The sequence below is a fragment of the Calypte anna genome, chromosome 5, assembly GCF_003957555.1.
Source record: "Calypte anna isolate BGI_N300 chromosome 5, bCalAnn1_v1.p, whole genome shotgun sequence".
In the NCBI taxonomy this organism is placed as follows: Eukaryota; Metazoa; Chordata; class Aves; order Apodiformes; family Trochilidae; genus Calypte; species Calypte anna.
The window spans coordinates 12,547,536-12,569,453 of record NC_044250.1 but is presented as its reverse complement, the minus strand read 5'-3'; the positions used below and the strand labels follow the sequence as shown (position 1 = coordinate 12,569,453).

General features: G+C 41.1%; 1 protein-coding gene across 2 annotated transcripts in view; it reads right to left on the bottom strand.

Moving 5' to 3' along the window:
• Positions 1-4,073: 4,073 nt before the first annotated feature.
• CARS1 (cysteinyl-tRNA synthetase 1) overlaps positions 4,074-21,918 on the bottom strand; it is a 32,768-nt gene continuing 14,923 nt past the window's right edge. The window contains exons 11-23 of one of the 2 annotated variants that reach the window (XM_030451208.1): positions 21,790-21,902; positions 21,185-21,313; positions 19,673-19,802; positions 19,208-19,311; positions 18,099-18,196; positions 16,510-16,699; positions 15,915-15,983; positions 13,125-13,206; positions 9,901-9,981; positions 9,461-9,528; positions 8,063-8,122; positions 6,726-6,809; positions 4,074-5,617 (exon numbers count right to left, since the gene is read on the bottom strand). In XM_030451208.1, coding sequence (XP_030307068.1) covers positions 5,483-5,617; positions 6,726-6,809; positions 8,063-8,122; positions 9,461-9,528; positions 9,901-9,981; positions 13,125-13,206; positions 15,915-15,983; positions 16,510-16,699; positions 18,099-18,196; positions 19,208-19,311; positions 19,673-19,802; positions 21,185-21,313; positions 21,790-21,902 — 1,343 coding nt within the window. In that variant the 3' untranslated portion in view covers positions 4,074-5,482. The remainder of the gene's footprint in view (positions 5,618-6,725; positions 6,810-8,062; positions 8,123-9,460; positions 9,529-9,900; positions 9,982-13,124; positions 13,207-15,914; positions 15,984-16,509; positions 16,700-18,098; positions 18,197-19,207; positions 19,312-19,672; positions 19,803-21,184; positions 21,314-21,789; positions 21,903-21,918) is intronic. The other variant, XM_030451209.1, reaches the window with a different exon arrangement.

Below are 21,918 nucleotides of genomic sequence, written 5' to 3'. Positions count from 1 at the left end.
AATCAGGGGCGGGGAAAGGGGGGGGGGGGTCGGGGGGTGCGCGCGGGGTTGGCAGCGCGCGGAGAGAGCGCGTGATGCGGCGCGGGAGAGGGGGGGGGGGGGGGGGAAGCGCTCGTGCCTGAGCCCTTAAAGTGACAGAGGCGGAAAAAAGGGGGGGGGGGGGGGGGGAAGGTGACAAGATGTGACAGTGTGTGACAGTGTGTGACACTGTGTGTGACACTGTGTGACTGTGTGTGACAACATGGCGGAGGGGCCCGGGGTGTCCCCGGAGCTCTCCCCGCCCTCTGTAAATGGGCTCAGGGGCGGGTCCGGGCGAGGACCCGGGGAGGAGGCGGAGGGTGCGGGGTTGGGGCTGCGTGACCCAAATCCCCCCGCGCTGGTCTGAATGGGCCGGACCGGGATCGGGATCCGGCGGACACCGAGGGGGTTATGTGGGCCGGAGGTGCCGGCTCGGTGCTGAACGGGGCTCTGGGGGGTGGAGGAGGGCTCGGACCCCCCTCTGCTGCGGTGAGGGAGAAGCGGGGATGGGGGGGAGGGGGAAAGAGTCCGGTCCTGAGGGTCCGGGAGTGGCTGGGGGAATGTGGAGCCCCCCAGGAGAAGGGAGCTGGGGGTGTTGAGGTTGGAGAAGAGGAGGCTCAGGGGAGACCTCATCACTCTCTCCAACTCCCTGAAAGGAGGTTGGAGCCAGGGGGGGGTTGGGCTCTTTTCCCAGGCAACTCTCAGCAAGACAAGAGGGCAGGGTCTCAAGTTGTGCCAGGGGAGGTTTAGGTTGGAGATGAGAAAGACTTTCTTTCTGGAGAGGGTGATCAGGCATTGGAATGGGCTGCCCAGGGAAGTAGTGGATTCTCCGTGTCTGGAGAGATTTAAAAAGAGCCTGGATGTGGCACTCAGTGCCATGGTCTAACAACCGCAATGGTGGTTCAAGGGTTGGACTTGATGATCTCAGGTCCCTTCCAACCCAGTCGATTCTATGATTCCTCTGAAGCAGCAGACACAGCCCTAGCAGTGCCTGCCCTGCTCAGACACCCGGCTGCACCCTGAGGGTTCCTGTCCTGGCACCCAGACACCCGTGGGGGGGTGAAGGGTGGTGGTTTAAGGAGATGAGTGATGGCAGCACACTTTTAATAACCTCTGTATATCATATGCACAGACAGAATAAAACTTGCAAAGTTGGCTTCCTATTTAAAAAAAATCTTAAGAATTGCCCTTTCCTAATGTTTCAGATAAAGCACCTTTTGAAAACGGCTTTCCAGCGTTGTTTCCTCGTCTGGATCTGAGCAAAATTTAATCTATAAAAAAAAAAAGAAACACTTCTCCAGGTCCCCATGGATGGCATCCCTCCCCTCCAGCATGCTGCCAGCACCACACAGCTTGGGGGCTTCAGCAAACTTGGTGAGGGGACACTAAATCCCCTCATGTTCATGTTTCTGAAAGCAAGTAAAATTGGTCCCAGTACCGAGCTCTGAGGAGAACCACTCATCATGGGGCTCCAGTTGGACACTGAGCCCTTGACCACTACTCTTGGGAGTGCACCCAGCCAGTTCCTTATCCCCCAAGTGTTCCATCCACCAATTCCTTATTTTTCCCTTCAAAGACCAAGATGCTGTGTGGCACTGTCCCATGCTTTGCTCAAGTCCAGGTACCTGACACCAGCACCTCACTCTTTGGTTCTTGCTTCTGGTTCACAGCTGTCAAGTGTACTTTTTAAGTTTTGACTGTCAATCCCATTTTATTAAAAACTCTTTTTCCCCCTTTCCACCCAGAAGATGTTTGGAGTACAAACTTTGTCACCTGTAGTGATGGAGGAGGTTGTGTGGTCTAACTGCACCTTGCTGCTGTTGCAGGAATATGCTGCAGCCCTGCATTTGTTGCACTGCTGCAGTGTAGCAGCTTGTCCCTCTGCAGCAGCTGCTGTCTTCTTAATGCAGTTCTCATAAATGCTGCAAATCCTGAATTAAATTTAAATTAGGATGGTCTTGTAAAAGTAGGTTTTGGTTTCTATTTCGGGCCAGTTATCGAAGCCCTAAAACAAAGCAGAGTGCTGGAAGTACTTGGCTGTCTTCCTCCCCTAGTGCATATCAAAGTAAACATGCATTTAAATTACTTTACATCCTTGGGTTTTTAGTGCCCTTCTCCAAAGGCATCCATCTCCCATGACCACTGAGGGATTTTGCTGACTCCAGTCCAAGCTCTCCCAGCACAGCCCCAGACATTAGGACTGGGGATAAGGCACAATCTGTGGAGTCATCTTGCTGTCAGGTGCTCCTGCCCTGCAGAGAGCTGCAAAAAGAGACTTGCTGAATCACCCTGGCTTGATTTAAACCTCCAGCTGAGCGTGCAAGGAGAGCCTGGAGAGACAAAACTGGGATAAGGGATTATGGCAGAGCTGCTGAACAGATGCACTCCTCCCTGGAGGGAAAGCTGAGGCTGAGAGCTGTAACTGGCATGAAAAATTTGTCTTCTGCCCTTGGGTGGGTATTAATGGAAAGTGCTCTCACTTAGTGAGATGCCAGACATTCACAGCCTAATTTGAGAGATAAGACTGAGTTGTCAAAGACTTTTTCTGCAGGGGAAGGAAGAACTTAGGTCCCTGCTAAGTGGAGTCTTGGTACTAAATTGCTAATGTGCTTCTTAATGAATTTGTGCTGTCTCAAGAGATATGTGAAGTCCTATGCATGTGGTACAATGTCCTGTAGAGAAATTGTCCTGTGAAATCACAGAGGGGAATAAAAATCCTTTTCATTATTAGGGTGGTAGAAATTGGGTAATTCAAGAGGGAAGTAAAGTCAGTGCAATAACTACCAGCACCTGAGTATGTTAGCTTAAAATGTAGACAAAGAAGCTGCAAAATGTGCTGCACATGGCAGAGAGTTCCTTATTTGCAGATCTAAAACACACAGTGGTTTCCTGGAACAGAAGGCAGCAAATACAAAGATGAAGAGGTCAGAGAGAGAATCATAAATGTCACTAAGGCACTCACCAGTTGTAAGTCTTTGAACAAACTGCTGATAGCAAGACCAGACTAAACAATTCACAGATTTTCTACCAGTTATCTGAACAAACAGTGATGAAGAAACTTGGTATCTTTAGTGGAGCAGTATCCAGGTTTGATGTGGATGAGGAAATCCACAGTAGAACTGCTGGAAGGCACACTCTGAGCAAAAAGCAGCAACCAAATTTGCTGCTGATAATTTTGGCTTTCAGCCAAGGGTGCAATTAAAAACAAGCACCCCACTTTTACCCTGCCTTACCATCTCTGAGTAAATTCTTTGATAGGGGGGAAATAAAGAGCTCCATGATGTGCAGCCTGGCATGAGCTCTGTGTTCCAGAACATTAACATATTTTAAAATTCCAAGATTTTGCTATAGGGACTGTCATTTTCATAGTGCTAAGAAAATCACATTCCAGACTGGCTTCCCTGGACAGGTGTCTGCATACATGCACAGATAAAATTTAATAAAATGAAAAATTAAAATACTGTGGAGTCCACCCTCTCCTTTTTCCTTGCTGAGGAAGACAGGTGACTAAAACCCTGAGGGCAGAGCTTTACTGTCACATTCTCCTGGCTGCCAGGAGCATTGGAACTCACTGAAGTGCCTCCTTGATGGCTTCCCAGGGAAGAGAGGTTCCAATACCAGACTGTTCTCACAGTGACAGATTTTCTGCTGCTGTCCAATCTGGCTCTCTCCAGGAGTAACTCCCACCCATTGCCCTTGTCTTTTCCACATGACTCCATGAAAAAAGGGAGTCTCCATCTTCCTGGTAGCCACCCTTTAAGCAGTGGAACATGGCAATAAGGTCTTCCCTACTCCTTCTTGGGAAGGGGGTTAGAATCTAGGATGGTGTAAAAATGCAGCTGATTCTCTGCTGTTCAAAGACCAAAGGATGGAGAAGTTACCTCACTGTGCAGTTTAAACATGCATTTCCACAATTAGAAATAAGCAGAATAATCAAATACTGAATGCAAAGTAAATTAAATTAGTAAAAGCAAGCTAAAGGGAAAGATCTTTCTAAAAGATGGTTGTGGAATAAAGATGATATTTTCTTCCCACTATACAAAGTTCACATAAAATTTATACTTCACAACATATTTTATTTTCTGCATACAAGATGCATCTGCTTTACTGACCTTAACATCATGTAAGTTTTCAAAAGCAAACACAAACTACAAAAACCCTACTAGACCTTTCTGTAACTCCAGGTGTCTTCATTCCTTGAAAGGAGTAATAGAAGTAAAAAAAAAAAAACACAACAAAAAAAAACCCCAAAGATAATTTAACTCTTATGTTTAAGGAGAGGAACATAGCCTGACTATTACAGCATGAACCTAAGAGTTGAGAGAACAGAGGTCTCACAGTGTGACCTTCTGCAAGTCTCCCTGAGGATTAAAAATACTAGATTAATATAGTTCTGCACAGTGGACATTCAGCTGGTATATGCACTTGGGAAGCAGGCAAGATATTTTTCAAGATTTCATGAGCTTTACTTCATGTAGTAGCTCCTGCCAGTGAGATGCAGTGTTAGGCAACAGAGAACTGTCCTTGCAAACAGAATGTAACCAACTACATCAGAAAGATTATTAACCCAGGGTTAAATTGTGATGTTAAAACCATGATAATGAGCAGTGCAGAGCTGTGCTGCCTAATTGCAAACCAATCCACAAACTGTATCTCAATTACAAACCCTCTGTTAATTCCCCTTGGCTCTGAACAGATAATTAGGTACTGAGTACTTTGAGTAATCAAGTACTTTGGTAGGATTCCTGTTTTTTGGGGATAGATCCATGAACACAACCATCCTCCTTCATGCTTTTCCCACCTGTTTGTTCAGTGCAGCTACATTTGCCTTGGAGTTACCCACTTGCCTGGGTAAGCTCAGCTGCAGGTTGGGAAAAGATGGTGACTTCCTCCCTTTTGTAACACAGGGACTGTTTGCTTCTGCTGTGCAAAGTGCTCTGGGTATACTTAGGAGAGTTTTTAATAACAGCAGCTAGAGTAAATATCACAGTGGAATAAAACAGTTTTTCCTGCTTATGTAAAGATAAAGTCATCAGAAAAATACCATTCTTATTGTGGGACAAATTACTCAGCTCCCATTTAGCACTAAATTTTGCTGAGTGTGACATATCCCAGAATGCAAGCTATAGTAGGTTTTAGATAGATACCAATGTGCAGGAAAAATTAACCCAAGCCTGAGCAACTATAATATAAAAGAATCCTTATTTGGGTTTGCTGACTGAGCAGTATCTTGCCCAAAAGCAGGGACAAGCACTCAACCTGCTCAACCTGTAAAGGAACTTCTTACCGGTTGGCTTCTTTTAAGAAGAGATTTTTATTGACATTCCAGATGAGGTTTATGAATCCATGTAACCAGGATTTTTACTTTGCACATAATAGAAAGTGTAAACAGAAACCTGAGCATCAGTCTGTGCTCACTTCCTCCATGGTGTCCCAGCACTTGCCTTCTCAAGTCCTCCTGTTCTCAATTTGCACTTCCATTCTGAACCATTTGGAGATATTCCTTATGAAGCTTCTCTTGTGTTTCATAAAGTTTCTTTAGCTTCTTAATTTGTCCTTTGCTGAGTTCTTTGCCTTCTGTATCATGGGTGGGGAATCCCTGAAACATTTTAAATAAATACATAAATAAGAGAAATTCTTGGACTACTTTTGCTCTTCATGGAATAGAGTTTTAGTAAGACTGGGGGACAATGTCACGGTGACAAGATGTCAGGATGGGCTGTAGCTTGGCTTATTTTAGGCAGCTAGGAGTTTGACAACTAATTTGGACTATTTGCATAGGTTCCTTCTTAGTTAGTGAAGGGGTAAAGAGTTTATTTATTTTCTGTCCTGTACTAAAAATAAGGGAAGTCTAGACAACTAACTTCTACTGATTATAGTTAAGAGAATTATGAGTAATCCCTAAACTGATGGTTAAGAGACCAGTTTTAATCATACTAGCATATTAAATCCAAGGCTTAAAGCAATAGATTTGTGTTCTTCATGGGAAGTATGAAGAACATGAAGAACATGGAAGTATGTTTAGAGCTTTCATGGGCATTCACCTTGGCTTGCAAGGTATTTTCCAGGATTTATCCTCTCCATTCTTACTTGCCCCCAGGGCCTGAACTTGTGTGAGTGAGGAGGACTGGCAGAAGCAGGATCAGTGTCCCAGATAAAGCACTGGAGAAATAGTGATTAGTGTTTTCCAAGCAACACCCTTTAACCTCAACAGGAGCAATCAAGAGCAAAGTTATCTGTGCAGCTTCTTCAGAGCTCCTCTGCCAGGAGAGAGCAAAGCAATGGGCAGAGCCAAAAAGGAAACAGGACCTGTCTGAAAAACAGAGCTGTTCCCATGAGTTCTGGCAGCTGGGGAGTCCTTGCAAGTGAATTCCTTGCCTTTCAACAGGGTAATAAATCTGTGAACACACATTTTGCATGTTCCTACTCACAGGATTTACAGGGAATTTTGCTCAGCAATGACAGGGGCCAAAGAAGACCAATGTACAAAAAAAATACCCTTGAAATGAGGGCAGTTCAAGGGCCTCCCTGCCTAATGCAAGGTCTGTGCAATAACAGAGCACAGCTTTTCTCTCTCTTCTTCCCTGCTCTTGCTATGTTAAAAGCATTGCCCTGGAGGTTTTGGAACAAGATCAGCTACATACCCAGACAACTGTATGTAAAACTGGGGAAGGAAAGCAGCCCCTATCTAAAGAGGAATATCTTACATTTTCATCAAACATGGAATATTTGTCATGTTCCAATTTAAACATTTCATGTGGTGGAATCTTCATTTTTGCCAGTTTTGCTGCCTGTAATATAAAATGGGCATTAATTAGCATCAGAGTTAATTACTGACAACCTGTCACATATGCAAAAGGAAGAGTAGACTATAATTTCCAAATCAAAGAGCATTTAATTCACAATTGTTGATAATAGGAAAATAAGCTTTCAGTGAGGAACAACTCACTAACTCTTAGCTGTGCTTGTCTGGTGGGAAGAAATGTTTTAAATCTGTAGAGAACCACTTAGTAAAATAGGTGTATTACAGGAAATCAAAATAATTCACTTAAATACTCCAGAATCTACACTTTTACTTTTGCTAATTTGGTTCCTTGGTGTTTTAGGTATAAAAACCAAGTTGCTCTGAGTAAAGAATATTCAGCCATTAGCTCACTGCAAAGGAACCACCTTTATTGACACTTTCCTGCTGACAAGTACATGTTTCTATGCAGGTCCCAAAAGGATCAAGAGCCAAGTAATGGTTCTGAAAATAAAACTGAAGTTTCACTTATCTGTAAACAAGCACTTATCAGAATCCTTTCAAAAAAACCTTATGCCCAATGAAAGGAAATCATCTTTTTGAAAGAATGCAAAAAGCTGCTTGGAATTGGTGGATGCTAAATGCTATTTATCTGTTTTTCTCTCTGTGCATGATGCTCTCTGAAAGTTTATTTCCTCTTTTAACCCAGGAAAACATTTCTTGTACTGTTAGAATCACCAGCATGCCAAACTGTCTTTTCTTCTTGTAAGTTCATCTATTCTGGCTGTCTACTGCTCATTAAAAGCCTAAAACCCTGGAGCTATCTCAGTCACAGCTGTCAAGATAAAATGTCATTTTACAAAACACCACATTTCAGAGTTCAATCAGGAGCAGGCAGATTGTTAAAGAGGAAAAAAGTCTTCACACAAAGCTAAAACATACCTAAAAAGAAGAAAAATCATGAGGGACACAAGCAAAATCTTCTCCAGCAGGCATGTAAAGTATTTCTTTGGCAATTAAGCCATACTGTCTATACACTGAAATAAGTGCTACAAGTTCTTAGAAGTTTTTGCAGCCTTTAGTTGTGTTTTCAGAGATGGCTTCTCTGTCATAAGAGCTGAATATTCAAATCTGAACTACAAGCCAAAGTCATTCTGAGCAGGAAATTGTAGGAAAAAAAAAATAATTTCAAAAAGGGAGGCCCAGTTAAGGCCAGGCAGAGAGCTTGTGATCTTTCCTGCACATGATTACTGCTGCTAACACTTTCCTTCAAAAACACCTTATAAGGATCTGAACACTTACTTCCTGCTCTTGTTTTTTCCTGGCTGCTTCTTCTTTCTTCCTTCTTTTCTCTTCTTCAATCTGTGAAATACAATGTCAGTGAGTAAACTGTAACTAACTGCTTCATTTAGTTGTTTGCTATGAATCTGAGCCAGCTAAATCCCTGGATATCTAATTACAGACAGCACTGGCAGTGTGACCTGCAGCAAAACCCCCATGCCACATAATTAGGGGTGTCTGATACTTCTGACAGCACAACTTTGATTTCATTTGCTTTTATTGACACTTAAACCAATGTTGACTGTTCAGAAGGCATTTTGCATGCTAAGTGCAAAGAATACCTACAATGCCTGCCAAAGAAATGGTTCTGCCACTTGATGGAGGAAAATGTTCTGCAAATGACTTGGAAAAAAAAAAAAAAAAAGAGCATATTTCACTGATATTTTAAGCTATTGCTTCAAACTGTGAAGACACTCCAGTTCCTCAAGAAGCAGTTGTATCCCTTGATGTTCCTAGGGAACAACTATCCAAATTTAGCCAGTTTACAAAGCTTAAAATAAATCTCATTGTGCACTTGCTTGGGAGAGACCTTCCAGTTCTCCAAGCATTCTGCCAGTACTGAACATAAAGCTGTTTCCAGGGAAAATCCACCCAGCAGCTCTACACAAACTGCCCTCAAATGTCTTGTTGATGAAAACATCTGGATTGGCTGAAACTACATTTTGCTTCTCCCTTTTTTAAAAATAAACAAACCAAACATCTATATGGAAGGAGAAATGTTGGAAAGTCTTCCAAATGTTGGAATTGTCTATGTTAAAACTGAAAACAAGCCTATAAAGTGTTACTTTTAAATCTTACAAAGTCAAATGCTGGCTAGGAAGTGCCAGAGGAAGAGTTTCTTTACAGACCTTATGCACTGGGAATTAGAATTCAGTTTTTATATAGTAACAGGTGAATTCTTGCCCCCACACCCTGAATATATCAGTCATTTATGTTACTTTAAGATTTAGCCAGTGCATTTTCTTTTCATTTAGGAGATAAATAGAGTCTAGTGCATGGAAACAAATCATGTATGGACAAACAGAAGAAATACAAATTAGCTTCTCACTGGAATTGTTCTTTCAGGAAGAGAAGACAGTGTGCATGCAACACTCAACATCTCTTCATTATGTGGAGATTTTAAGCACACATACAAACAACTTCAGGGGTATTCATTGGGTCCCATGCAAAATTCTCAAGAAGCTACTGTTTCAAAACCATTTTTTTTCTGAACACACTCAAATTTTAGCATCATTTATCTTGTTATTTCCCTTGTTGCTAGCCTGTTAAGATTTTTCTTACAAGTTATATATATAAAAAAAGTATTTATAGCTCACACATGACTTTAGATTTAAAAAAAAAGAGAATGTTTCAAGTAACCTTTTTCTTTTCTTCTCTTTCTTTCATTAACGTGTCCTTATCCACTAATTTAACCACAGTTGGAAGGCCTAAAGAAGCAAAAACAGGTGAATGAGTTTCCAATGTTTGAATCATCACAAATAAATGCTTTTATCCTATGATAACTGTTTTAATTTTGCAAGCTGAATGCAGAGACAACCAAGTAACTACTGAAGAGTCACTGAGATACCACGTGCTATACAAAAAGATAAAGATTGCAAAATCCATCTTTACATTCAATCCATGTCTTCCAATATACAGTTCTATATTCACACATCAGAAATAACCTATAGCTCTGCAATCATTGGGTTTGCTGGATTATTCCAGATTAGTCTTGACAGCTTGTTTGCCCACTTCTTATGAAAAGAGTAAGATTATACCTACCAGAAACCTACAAACTTGCAAAGCATGTAATTGAGTACCTTCATGATCTTCAAATCGAACACCAAGCTCAGGGAGGACATCATCTCGCAGAGCATCACTCAACTGCAGCACTTCAGTCACTACAAAGCATGAAAAACACTTGGAGTGAGCCAAGATTTGATCCAATTTGATCTACTTCTATCCTGCTACATAGCTATTTCAATGCAATTAAGAGATGGCTGCTCTCTCTCACACAGCCCAGAGAGCTTTTTAGGTTTTTTTTAAAGTTAGTTTTGCCTTCTCTCAGCTGCACATAGAAGCAATGTGCTTCTTTCCAGGGACCTGAAATTCATATATTTCCTCCAAGATACCCTCATTGTTCCTAAAGGGGAATAGAAAGAAAATCCAGGGCAATTCAGAAGTGAGGAAACAATTCTGCCAGGGTGCAGTGAAAGCATTTCTGATCTTGGGAAGATCCTAATGGCTGCTGTAGAATTTCCAATAAAAAAGGTTAAGAATCCTATTTTAGAACATCTCACATTAACATATCCTGAGCTACGTCTCACAATGCCCCTGAAGAACTGTGATTTTGTTGGTTTGGGAATTACACTTAGATTTTTTCAGAGCCACTGTAATCCAGACTCTTCCTACAGATAGTTACCCCCTAGGCTGACCAAGCTGGTTTTTTCAAGCAAGAAACAGAACTGTGCAGAACACAGAACTGTGATTTGGCTTGCTGGGTAGTGATCAAGACATGACAATTAGCTTTTTTTCTTATCAAAGAGCCTTTGATGACAGCAAATAGTTAAAAACTTGAGATTTAGCTGAAATAGATGCTATCAGGTCTTAAGAGAAAAAGTAAATCTTCATACAAGATACTTAACTTGGTTAACTGAGAAATCCTATCAGCCCAGAAGCAGCAGATCAGGTAAGAGGACTAAAGGTAACCAGAAAACCCAGTGTGTTGCTGTTGTGAACTGCATTCAGCATTTTTACAGTCTTGTATTTAAGGGGAAATGCTTATCAAGCGTGACAAGACAAATAATTGGGACAGATAATACCCCATGCTTATAATAAACAAGTGTTCTCCCTTTCAGCAACTCTCAGCTGGTTAAACCTCAGAAGGAAGGGGGGTCTCAGAGGTTGTAATTTTAGCAGTAGGAGCTACACCCAGACACTGTACCAAACACTGCACCTGCCAGGACATGAGAGCATCTTCCTTGAGCCTTCATCTCTGCCATAATTCCCAGAGCCTCAGAGAGCTGAACAGTGAACAGAGCACCAATCTATCTTAATGCCACCAAATGGAGCCACCACCCCATTTCATAGCATGGGAGTATTCTGCAACTCTCTCTGTATAGGAAAGGGCTGCAATTTATAGAAGTTCCTTTGTCTGTAGCCAACTAAGTTGTTCTTTTTCTTGATACAGAGCAGTCAGTACACAGTGAACTCCATTTCCTTTTGATGCAATTCTAAATAAGCCATTAAGATAAACAAGGGGTAAGATTACCTCATTAGCTGTTAACAACACTCTAAAAGGTGTTGAGTCTGACCTGGGCAGTGGAATTACACAGCTCATATCAAAATGTATCATATATACCAGCTACTGCTAACTCAGCAACAGAGGATCTGCTCAGTTAAAAGTATGTACTTATCTAAATAATGAGTGATTGAAAGTTTGAGAAGAAATCCATCAAAGTAGAGAACGTGGAGAAATGTGTATATAAAAGGACACATCCTTTGATCAATCCTCTGTCACCCAGAGGAGTCAGCACTGTGATTCTTAGGGCTTAAATGTCCCTGTCCTTTGCATGTGGTACCTCTGGAGCAAAGATGCTTAGGGAGTGGGTATGGGGTTGTTTGTGGGCTGACCCAAGACATAAACCATTACCCTAAGGAAAGTCCCCAGGAAACCAGTGCCTTATCACCACTGCTCATCAACACCCTGCCAGCCTGGAACTATTTCCTAGACCTTTTCTGTGAATTTCAGGCCAGAGAATCTCAGCTGTGAAAGAGGGGTTGTGCTGCTGGGAATGGGAACACTGTGCTGGAGAAGAAAAGGAGTTTAAGAAGCATCTTGAGAATGCTGGATGTTCAGATGTAAGCAGCATCTCACTAAGTATGTTCTAAAAATGATTTACAAGAAGCCCTGTGATATTTAAATGTTACCACTCTTAAGAGAGGATCAATTTAGCTCAACCATCAGAAAGCAAAGGAAAAAAAAAAAGGTTCATGTAAAATAAATGTTCCCATTAAATACTGAAAGAACACAGGTCATATTTTTGATTGATGATACACAAACTTCTTGTATTAATTCAAATTACAGAAAAATACTTGCTCCTGGAACTAATAAGCCTATTTATCAGCATCAGTCAGGCCTGTAGGAGTTTGGCAGGAGTAACTGAGTGGTCACATTAACAAATAGTTCTGTGCTTTCAAGGTAAACTTATTAACCCTCAGAAGAACTCAAAACAGTAGCAGAATTAGGGTTCAGATTCTTTACCAGCTAAATAGGTCATCAACCAGACACCAAAAGTAATTTTATATTTCTGTTATACAAGTTATTTACTTATGGTTTTTATATATATATATATATATAAATTGCCCTATTTTGCCTTCAAGGAAATCATAAACAAGTTTAGGAAAACAAGAATCAAATACATATTAACAACACGTAAAAATACCACAGGGAACAGCAGAAAATAGTAAGAGTGAATGGAACAACCTGTTTAACACTATACAGTCCTGTTGCCAAGAGACACAGCACTATCAAAGCACAAAAAAAAAGTGCCTGAAACAACTTTTAGCAAACTCAGAGAGGAATTCACATAGGCAGCACTAAATTAGCATTAGGGGAGGTACCATTCCAACTATGCTAATAAATAAGAATTAGCATCTCAGGCTATTTAAACACAGACAGCATCACTGTGTAGCAATCTACACTTTTAAAAGAATCCAAGCTCCCTGGAGAAAGAAATCATGGGTACTGATATGCCTAGAAAGCAGGGAGTGTCCTTATCTAAAGAAACAACAGCTAGTCCTTGTCATTCCAGAACTTTTAGAATCTTTAGGAAATTAAATTACCCAAGCTGCCTGTAAAAGATTCCCAAATTAAAGAGACAGGTAGCAGAGATGCAAATACTGAAACCAGCTTGGATCTAGAGATGCCTTCCTTTTATTCTCCAGGCAAAGGGAAATTGTGTCAGCTGCTTCACCTCCCCAGTTTGATTCCTAAGACTTCTGAACCTCACGTGCAAGAATACAAGAAAAAGTGACCTCTCACCTTTCTTTTCTCTGGCAATTTGTCGCACCCCTTCTCTGAACTCAGAAAGAACTTGGAGGTATGGCATCACTGTAGATTCAATCTGCAGGGTAATTAAATTACAGTTATCTAATTATACTTTTGATTGAACACATCCTTAATTCCTATCTGTGCTGTTGGGTGTTAAATCTGAGGGCAGACAGTAAAAGTTATCTTTGCTCTCCTGATGTCAAGGTACAGATGGTCATTTGCCTTGGCTGTGTGGTTTTCTTTTGTGCAGATAAAGTCAATTTGTGAAGTTTGGACTCTCCCCATTCCTTCTTCCATCTCCATTCAGTTACAGACACATCAGTTCCACAGGGTTATGCAAACTACAGTGCAGTACAGGGATAAAAACAGCATCTGAATGCATTTGCCACTTCATATTCTGTTTTGTCTTACTTAGTTTGAGGGATGTATTACCAGGTGAAAATGAGGTGAGGATTTACTTTTGTTAGAACATAGATCTGTTCCTCAGGTGGTAGCTGACACCAACTGTATTTATTTCCAATGCAGGGCAGTTGTCTCTATTCCTCATGTGACTGCCTCTGCCACAAAAAGTGGAGAGAGATTGCTGCTGAATTATTTCAGGTGTAAGTAAATGCTGGTCATGAAAGCTCAAAGAAAAAGCCCTGAGAATCCTCCTCTCAATGGTAGCAAATAACCACAGCAAGTGGTTATAATCACAGCTAGTGAACAGGAGTGAACAATCAGAAACAACTTCAGATCACCCCTGTCTGCCAGAACTCCTCTGGAACCACAGGAGAAGAAGCCAGGAACCAAGGGGGCTGCTTAAATTAAAAGTTTCATTACTTTGGAGGGTGGGGGAGATAAAAAATCTGCATTTTTGCTTCCCCTGCTGCTTCCACACATATCTTTCCCATCTGTTACATCTCCAGGACAGATTTCTGTGCAGTTACCAGACAAGGTTGTCTGTTATGCCCTAAAAGAGGCCACAAGAGGAAGGTGAGGGGCTCTGTTAAAACTTTTTTCATAAATGTGGACACACTGCAATCAGCTCCACAACTGGAACCACTGCTGACAAGTTTGGCAGAGAAAACAGACAGGAAAGTGAATTATCAGTCACATTTCCATTATCTCCTCTCCACTGAAAGCAGCATCAGGAAAGCATGCACTGGAACTACTTTATCAGCCATTTACAGGTGAAATATTTTTATTCCCAGAATAACAAACTTGACAGCAGAGCTAAATTTGTTTAGAAAATGAGATGATGGAACCTCATGTTTTCTGGCTTAGAATCTCTTCCCTTTCAAGTAAATTACTGAACCATGGTAATTAAGCTAATTGTTCTTTCAGTGCATATGAATAAGATTGTGCATTTTTTTGGAGATCATGACTGTATTGGTTCCTTCATCCCCAATTTAGACAAAGAACAAATAAGCAAAATCCACAGCCTTCTGTAATTAATGAGTTTTCACACCTTCAATGTTCACCTGGTAGATTTTGCTAAGAAAAAAAGTATTTCCATGGAAAACTGAAAGAGGGTATAATATTTAATGAAACAGCCAAAATCTTTGTGATAGTGTGCATCTTTATAATCTAACACTTAAACCCAGAAATAAAACCAATAAACCTTCTGGCCAATAAAACCAGAAGGTTCTTGTGTGTAACAGGTGTTGGCACAGTATTCTTCCTGCACAAGATCTTTCAGACCCTATTGCACTTGGCAACATTACTTTAAGGAGTGAAGGGCTTAGTTTCTTGTTCCAAGCTATTCCAAAGCCTTCCATCAAGCCTAGGGAAGGATCAATCACTGACTGACTGAAGTGCTAAATACCAATATAATTTTCATTTTACCTGAAAATGTTAAGTGTTAGGGTGCTGCAGTTCTTCTGAAATTAAAAATAATTCTGAGCTAAACTAGAATTCACTATTGATGGATTTTAGTATGGAATACTGAGCATCTTCTTTATTATCCTTGTTATATCATTACTGGAGGTTTCCACAGCACAGTAATGAGTTTGCCTGGGCAATTATCATAGGAGTGTGTATTCACATTCTTCAACCACAAGCAAGCATTCCTTTTCCTTTGATGGATAAAAAGTTTAGCTTTTCACACCTCTGAATGCAGAAAATACTTGGAAACCAGCACTGATTTGCCCATGTTAAATTATCTGCATGAACAAAGACAGCAAAGTTGCTGACTTGCATATGGAGTTCTTCTCCAGCCAGCACCACAAACCATTATTGTTATCATAGGATCCATCAGCACTTAATAATTAAGTATCCCCCAAGTATTTCCAGAAAAACTCTGGATCCCAGTAGTACTGCTGGCTGACCAAAGCAAAACAGCCTTCAAAAGGCAGAGAAAAACTGTGGCTGGGAATGAGATCAGAAGCAGAGATTAAACTGCGGATGAAACTCCAGCTGCCTCCAGGCTGGTTTTTGGTGTACCACAAGGAGGTTTAATCAGTATAATTATATTTTTTAAACTACTTAACATACAAATAGTTGTAATGAGTCTTTAAACAGAAGCATGTACTGTCTGCAGTTAACATGTGGTTTCTGAAACAGACTCATCATTCAGAAGATAATTATTTTTCTGGTTGCTATACAATTTGTCTGTCATTAAGTCAAACAAACCTATAAAAAATACCAACTCTCATAAAAGAAAATAGTGTTTCCTAAGCCAATTAATTGCTTCAGATTCAAATGTTAAAAGTGGAAAGGAGGTATTTTTGCCACATATTGGTAATGAAACCACTTAATCTAACTTAAGTTTTCACAAGACCCAATTTGTCTTTCACTTACATTTATATTTTGACTGCTCCCTCCAACAGGAAAACCAATCGTGTCATCACTTTCTATGGCTCCAAAAATCTGGTCAAGGGGAAAGAAAGAGAAAAAAAAAGAGAGAGAGAATAAAAAAGAGAAAATATTGTATGCATCAAGTCACAAGTATGTGAAAACTAATCAAAATCACATGTACTAGGGTTTTGAAGACACCTAGTTCTAATTTAACCCACAATTCACTGCTTCAATAAGATAATGTTTTGGGTTTTAATTCACAGAGCAAACTAAGCTTTTGCTTTCAGATCTTGCTTTCAAGCTGTCAGGTTTTACATTCTGCCTTCACATTTTTTCTACTATCTATTTTTCTTGCATGGTCCTCTCTCCACTATTCAACTAAACATTAGCTGAAATTATAATGTAACATAAAGGACTCCAAGTTGTTTCTGCTGCAGCACACCCTGTAGTGTGGGGTAGATTTGGTTTGGGGGGGGTGTTTAAGATCTCTATTTCCCTAGAAGATTTAACAAAGATGTACAGAACCCTGCACACTTTAAAAATACAACAGTTAGAATTGCACAGTGCAGTAGCAACATTACTACCTGCTATTACCTACCTTTAGCATCTGAGTGAGATAGGAACTGATGTTTTCCAACAGAAGTCTGTTTGGCATTTGTCTGGAAGATTTCTTGGCAGCAATATAGGAGTTACTCTGACTGACTAAGGAACGCATTTCCTCCAAGACAGAGCGAGTGTCAATGTTGTCACACAGTGCTTCATGAATTGCTGCCTTCTTGTCATAAAAACTGAGAAAAAAAACCCCACAACTTTTTTAATATTGATGTCAAATGTGTCTGCAACCTACTCTGAAGAGCTTCTGTTACAAGAGCACGGGGACTTACAAGGGAGAAAATCTTTTAGTGGTCACAGTTTGTATCTGAAGGAAAAAACAGAGTGAGCAAAGGGCATCATCATGATGCTTATTCAAGCAGCTACAACTAGCACTTCTTCAGCAACTGACCTTTTTATACCACCTCTTAAAAGTGGCATCAATTGCTTATTAAGTACCTTCTCATGCTTTTTATTTTTATTTTTCTGTTAGCATTTCTTTCCTGTGCCTATGTGCCAGCCAAGATGCTTTCCAGGGGGAAGCACCAATTTGGAAGATAACTTAGTGGTGAGGGAAGTGTTATGAAGCTGATACAAGTAAATACAAGGAATAAATGAATGTAAACCTTTGCAATTTTAATGAATAGGCATAGTAAGTAATACAGCATTTTAAGTACCATTTCACCATAGCAGGAGTATTACTGTTTTAAACGTACTTTTTTCCAGAGAAAAGAGAATGATAAATGATAAAGGGGACAAAAATAAATACCCATAAAGCTTATCTTCCATTCCTCCCACTACTTTGTCCCTTCCCTCTGACCTCTCTATTATTATCTTCCCCTTTACTTAAAAAAGGGTTCTCTACCAACTTTAAGTTAAAGGCAAAAGTTTCAGAGGACATCACAAGACAGAAACATCTGCACTTGGTCAAATCCCTGTCCCCCACAGTGACCAGAACTAGGAACAATCTTAGTACTACACCATAAGATGCTTCTATTTTAATTTTTACTCATAATAGAAGTCTTACAGAAAGCTGTGCTTACAATAAAACTACATCCTTGTCTGCAATATAAGTGAAAGACTGCAATATTGATATCACTGTCTCTCTCAGCAACACATTTTCAAACACTGGCACTCTAATTGTTTGTGCTTTTAGTCAGGTCATTTAACTTGTGTTTCTCTCAATTTGCTCACTGTAGACTTGCTAAAGTATTTTGAAAAGTATTTTACACTTTGAAGCAGGTAAAATACTGTTTTTCCAGTCGTAACCAATATGAATTATGGGTCACTTCTCAGACAGAAGGACAGTCTTTCAAGTAGTGATGAAAATGACAGCTATCATTTTCTTATCCCTTCACAAACAGGATGCTGAGGCATACCAGGGATACCAGACATAAAGGGAAGTTCACAGTTTCATCTACACTTTATAAAGCTGTTGCAAGATGAAATTCACAGCCTTGCACAGAGCTGGTGTACTCAGTGGAAATTCTTAAGACTGATAAATATGACTCTATACAGAGTCAGTAATTTGCAAGGAAAATAAATAAATATGTAGCTACATGCTGGCTTTTCACAGAGTAGGAATTCTCCACTCACTTTCTGTTTAGCTCTGTTTCCTGGCTTTCCCATTTCTGAAACTGGCCTGTCACATCAGAGGGAGTCCGAAGAATATCCTTCACATTTAAAAAGAATTCCTACAAAAGAAGAATGCATCCAAAAATCAGTTTAAACTCAACACAACCAGCCCTTACTAGGAAAAGGTACTGTTTCTTAATTAGCCTACTAAAGTTTATAATTTCAACACTAATACAGCCAGGATCTACTGAATGGCTGTCAGAACAAGGAAACCAACACATTTTTTGTAACTCTGAGATCACAACTGGACTGTAATTCAGTTCTCTCTCTTTGCTCTGCCACTATATGATACTTTAACAGCAAGCTGCTCAAATACAACACCTTTTTTAAAAGCTCTAGACAGGAGTTCTTATGGCAAATATTTTTAAAGGCATTTCTAGCAATGGAAGCTAAAGAATAAAAATGGCTTTATAGGGAGGGCCTGTTTTATGTGGGTACCCAGCTTGGTGAAAGTCTCTGTCACTTATTCTAGGGTTCAAAACTAAACATTTTATATAAAAAGCAGTATAGATTCAGCTGTAGAGACCAAGATCAATGAGCTCAAAATGCTGTAAAGCCTCCTTGTGGGAAATATGGCCTTAAACCACAGCTCCAAACTAAGCAGGGAAAGGAACTGTGCCAGAGTCCTCACACAGGTCTGCAAAGCACAAAGGAAAATGCTCAATATATGTGTTGAGGAGACAAGGTAGAGCTGATGATCTCTCTTGCCCTTTGGCTGTATTTGTGTAAAGCTTGATCTGGTAGATGTTATAGGAGTGTCTCTGTTGGACTGAGTCCTGTAAGCAAGCTGAACTGAGAAACTAATCTTGCATGTAAGCTCCAAGCTGCTCAGAGATGTCAGCACTTGGTGAAAGCACCCAGCTGCAGAGAAATGCAGCTGTCTTTGGAATTTAAATTACTTTCACTGTCCAATAGTAGCTCAACAAATTCTGTGACATCCCTCCTGACGAATTCAGAAAGCAAACTCAATCTGTAGATATGGCCTATATATCCTTGGGGTTCTAATCCTTGAAACACTCATGACAACACAAAGCTTAGGGAGCTGGAGGAAGAACAGAAAGCTTACTTACATTCATGAACTTCTCATACTGGATAGCTGACTCCATGGTATTGCTGGAATAATCCAGAGTATCCTTCCAAGAGTGCATCAGGAAAGCCAATCGTAACTGTCGTGCTATTAGTTTCAAAATAAACAAGAAAAATTATCATCATGTAAAGCATTTTTATGCTTTTTAAACAATTTTAATTGTTTAAATTTTTATGCTTTTTAAAACAATTTTAAGCCTCCAATAATGCTGGGGCAAAGAACATTATTTTTCATATTCTTGCTATCAATGCAACTACCAAAAAAGCAAGAACATCATAATGCACACAGACAATAATGGCAAGGAACAGAAGAACAAGGAACCTTTTCTCAAGTTAGTGAGAGAAAAATCAAGTTAGTTGGTTTTGGAAAACCCATGATGTGCCTGAATAAAAAAATGACCACACAAAGTACATCAAAGGCATTGAAATTCCACAGAAATATTTTTTACCTGTATGTTTCTTCAGTGCATCTTTTATGGTGATAAAATTCTTCAAAGATTTGGACATTTTACAGCCTGCAATTGTTAAGTGGCCAGTATGCAGAAAATACCGAACCCAGTGATCGTTTTCAAAATATGCCTGCAGCAAAGAAAAAAGAAAACCCAAACAAACCCCTAAGACCCACCACTTTTTATCCATGTCCCACGAAGTACGTACGATACTCTGAGAATAAAATCACAGAATCACAGAATTGACTGGGTTGGAAGGGACCTCAGAGATCATCAAGTCCAACCCTTGATCCACTGCTGCTGCAGTTCCCAGCCCATGGCACTCAGTGCCACATCCAGGCTCTTTGGAAATATCTCCAGACACGGAGAATCCACTACTTCCCTGGGCAGCCCATTCCAATGCCTGATCACCCTCTCCAGAAAGAAATTCTTTCTCATCTCCAACCTAAACCTCCCCTGGCACAACTTGAGACCCTGCCCTCTTGTCTTGCTGAGAGTTGCCTGGGAAAAGAGCCCAACCCCCCCCTGGCTCCAACCTCCTTTCAGGGAGTTGCAGAGAGTGATGAGGTCTCCCCTGAGCCTCCTCTTCTCCAGCCTCAACACCCCCAGCTCCCTCAGCCCTTCCTCACAGGACTTGTGCTGGACCTCTTCACAGCCTCCTTGCTCTTCTCCGGACCTGCTCCAGCACCTCAATCTCCTTCCTGAGCTGAGGGGCCCAGAACTGGACACAGGACTCAAGCTGTGGCCTCACCAGGGCTGAGCACAGGGGCAGAATCCCTTCCCTGGACCTGCTGGCCACGCTGTTCCTGAGCCAGCCCAGGATGCCATTGGCCTTCTTGGCCACCTGGGCACACTGCTGGCTCCTGTTCAGCTTCCTGGCAATCCAGACTCCCAGGTCCCTTTCTGCCACTCTGTGCCCAGCCTGGAGCTCCCCATGGGGTTGTTGTGGCCAAAGTGCAGGACCCGGCACTTGGCCATGCTGAACCTCATCCTGTTGGAATCATCCCAACTCTCCAGTCTGTCCAGGTCCCTCTGCAGAGCCCTTCTGCCTTCCAGCTGATCCACACTCCCCCCAGCTTAGTGTCATCTGCGAATTTGCTGATGATGGACTCAATCCCCTCATCTAAATCATCTATAAAGATATTGAACAGCACTGGGCCCAACACTGATCCCTGGGGGACACCACTAGTGACCGGCCGCCATTTTGATGCAGCCCCGTTCAGCACCACTCTCTGGGCCCGGCCCTCCAGCCAGTTCCTAACCCAGCACAGGGTGCTCCTGTCCAAGCTGGGGGCTGACAGCTTTTTCAGGAGGATGCTGTGGGAGACGGTGTCAAAGGCCTTGCTGAAGTCCAGGCAGACCACATCCACAGCCTTCCCCTCAATCTTGAATATAAAAAACTGTGCTTATCCAAAATACACAAAGTTTTGAAGCACAGTTGATGGATTGATGCAAGGTGCAGCCACAGCTTGTCCCTTTGTCACTGCAAAAACTGAGAGTCTATTCATTCACCTCAGACTGTGCCAGTTCATTGTCATGGTGGGGAAATCGGAGGTCAAACCCTCCCCCGTGAATATCCATTGACTCTCCTAGAAGGGATCCAGCCATTGCAGAACATTCAATGTGCCAGCCAGGACGACCCTGTTAAGAAGAAGATACTAATTAGCTACCAGATAATTGTCTTCCTCTTCTGTCTGGGTATCATTTCCTCACTGCTTTTCTGCTAAGCAGTTACACACCCAAGAAATGAGGTACAGTGTGACCAAGAAAAAGGATTCTCAGCTTCAGCTTCATGAAAGTAGAGGTGATGCTTAGATTATCCTGCTTTTTATTATTTTAAAAATTAATATTTTTGATCACAAGGAAAAAAATGATAGCAATTACTGAGATAAATAGGGGACAAAAGACCAGTAACAGCCATCCTGAGCCTGCATACAGACTTCTGTTTAAAGACTGATACACCTTTTAAATTAACACAGTGATATAATCTACCATGGAACGCAAGATCCCCATAATCTATACATTATTAATAATGAGGTGAGGCAATATATTTGTGTAACATGCTACTTAATAATTTGTAGAAGATCTAAATCCTGATAATAATATAATATAATTACCTTTCCCCAGGGAGAGTCCCACGAGGGCTCTCCTGGCTTGGAGGATTTCCACAGAGCAAAATCATTTGGAGAACGCTTCTCACTTAAGCGATCAGCTGAGATGCTCAGGTCACCTGCCAAAGGGCATAA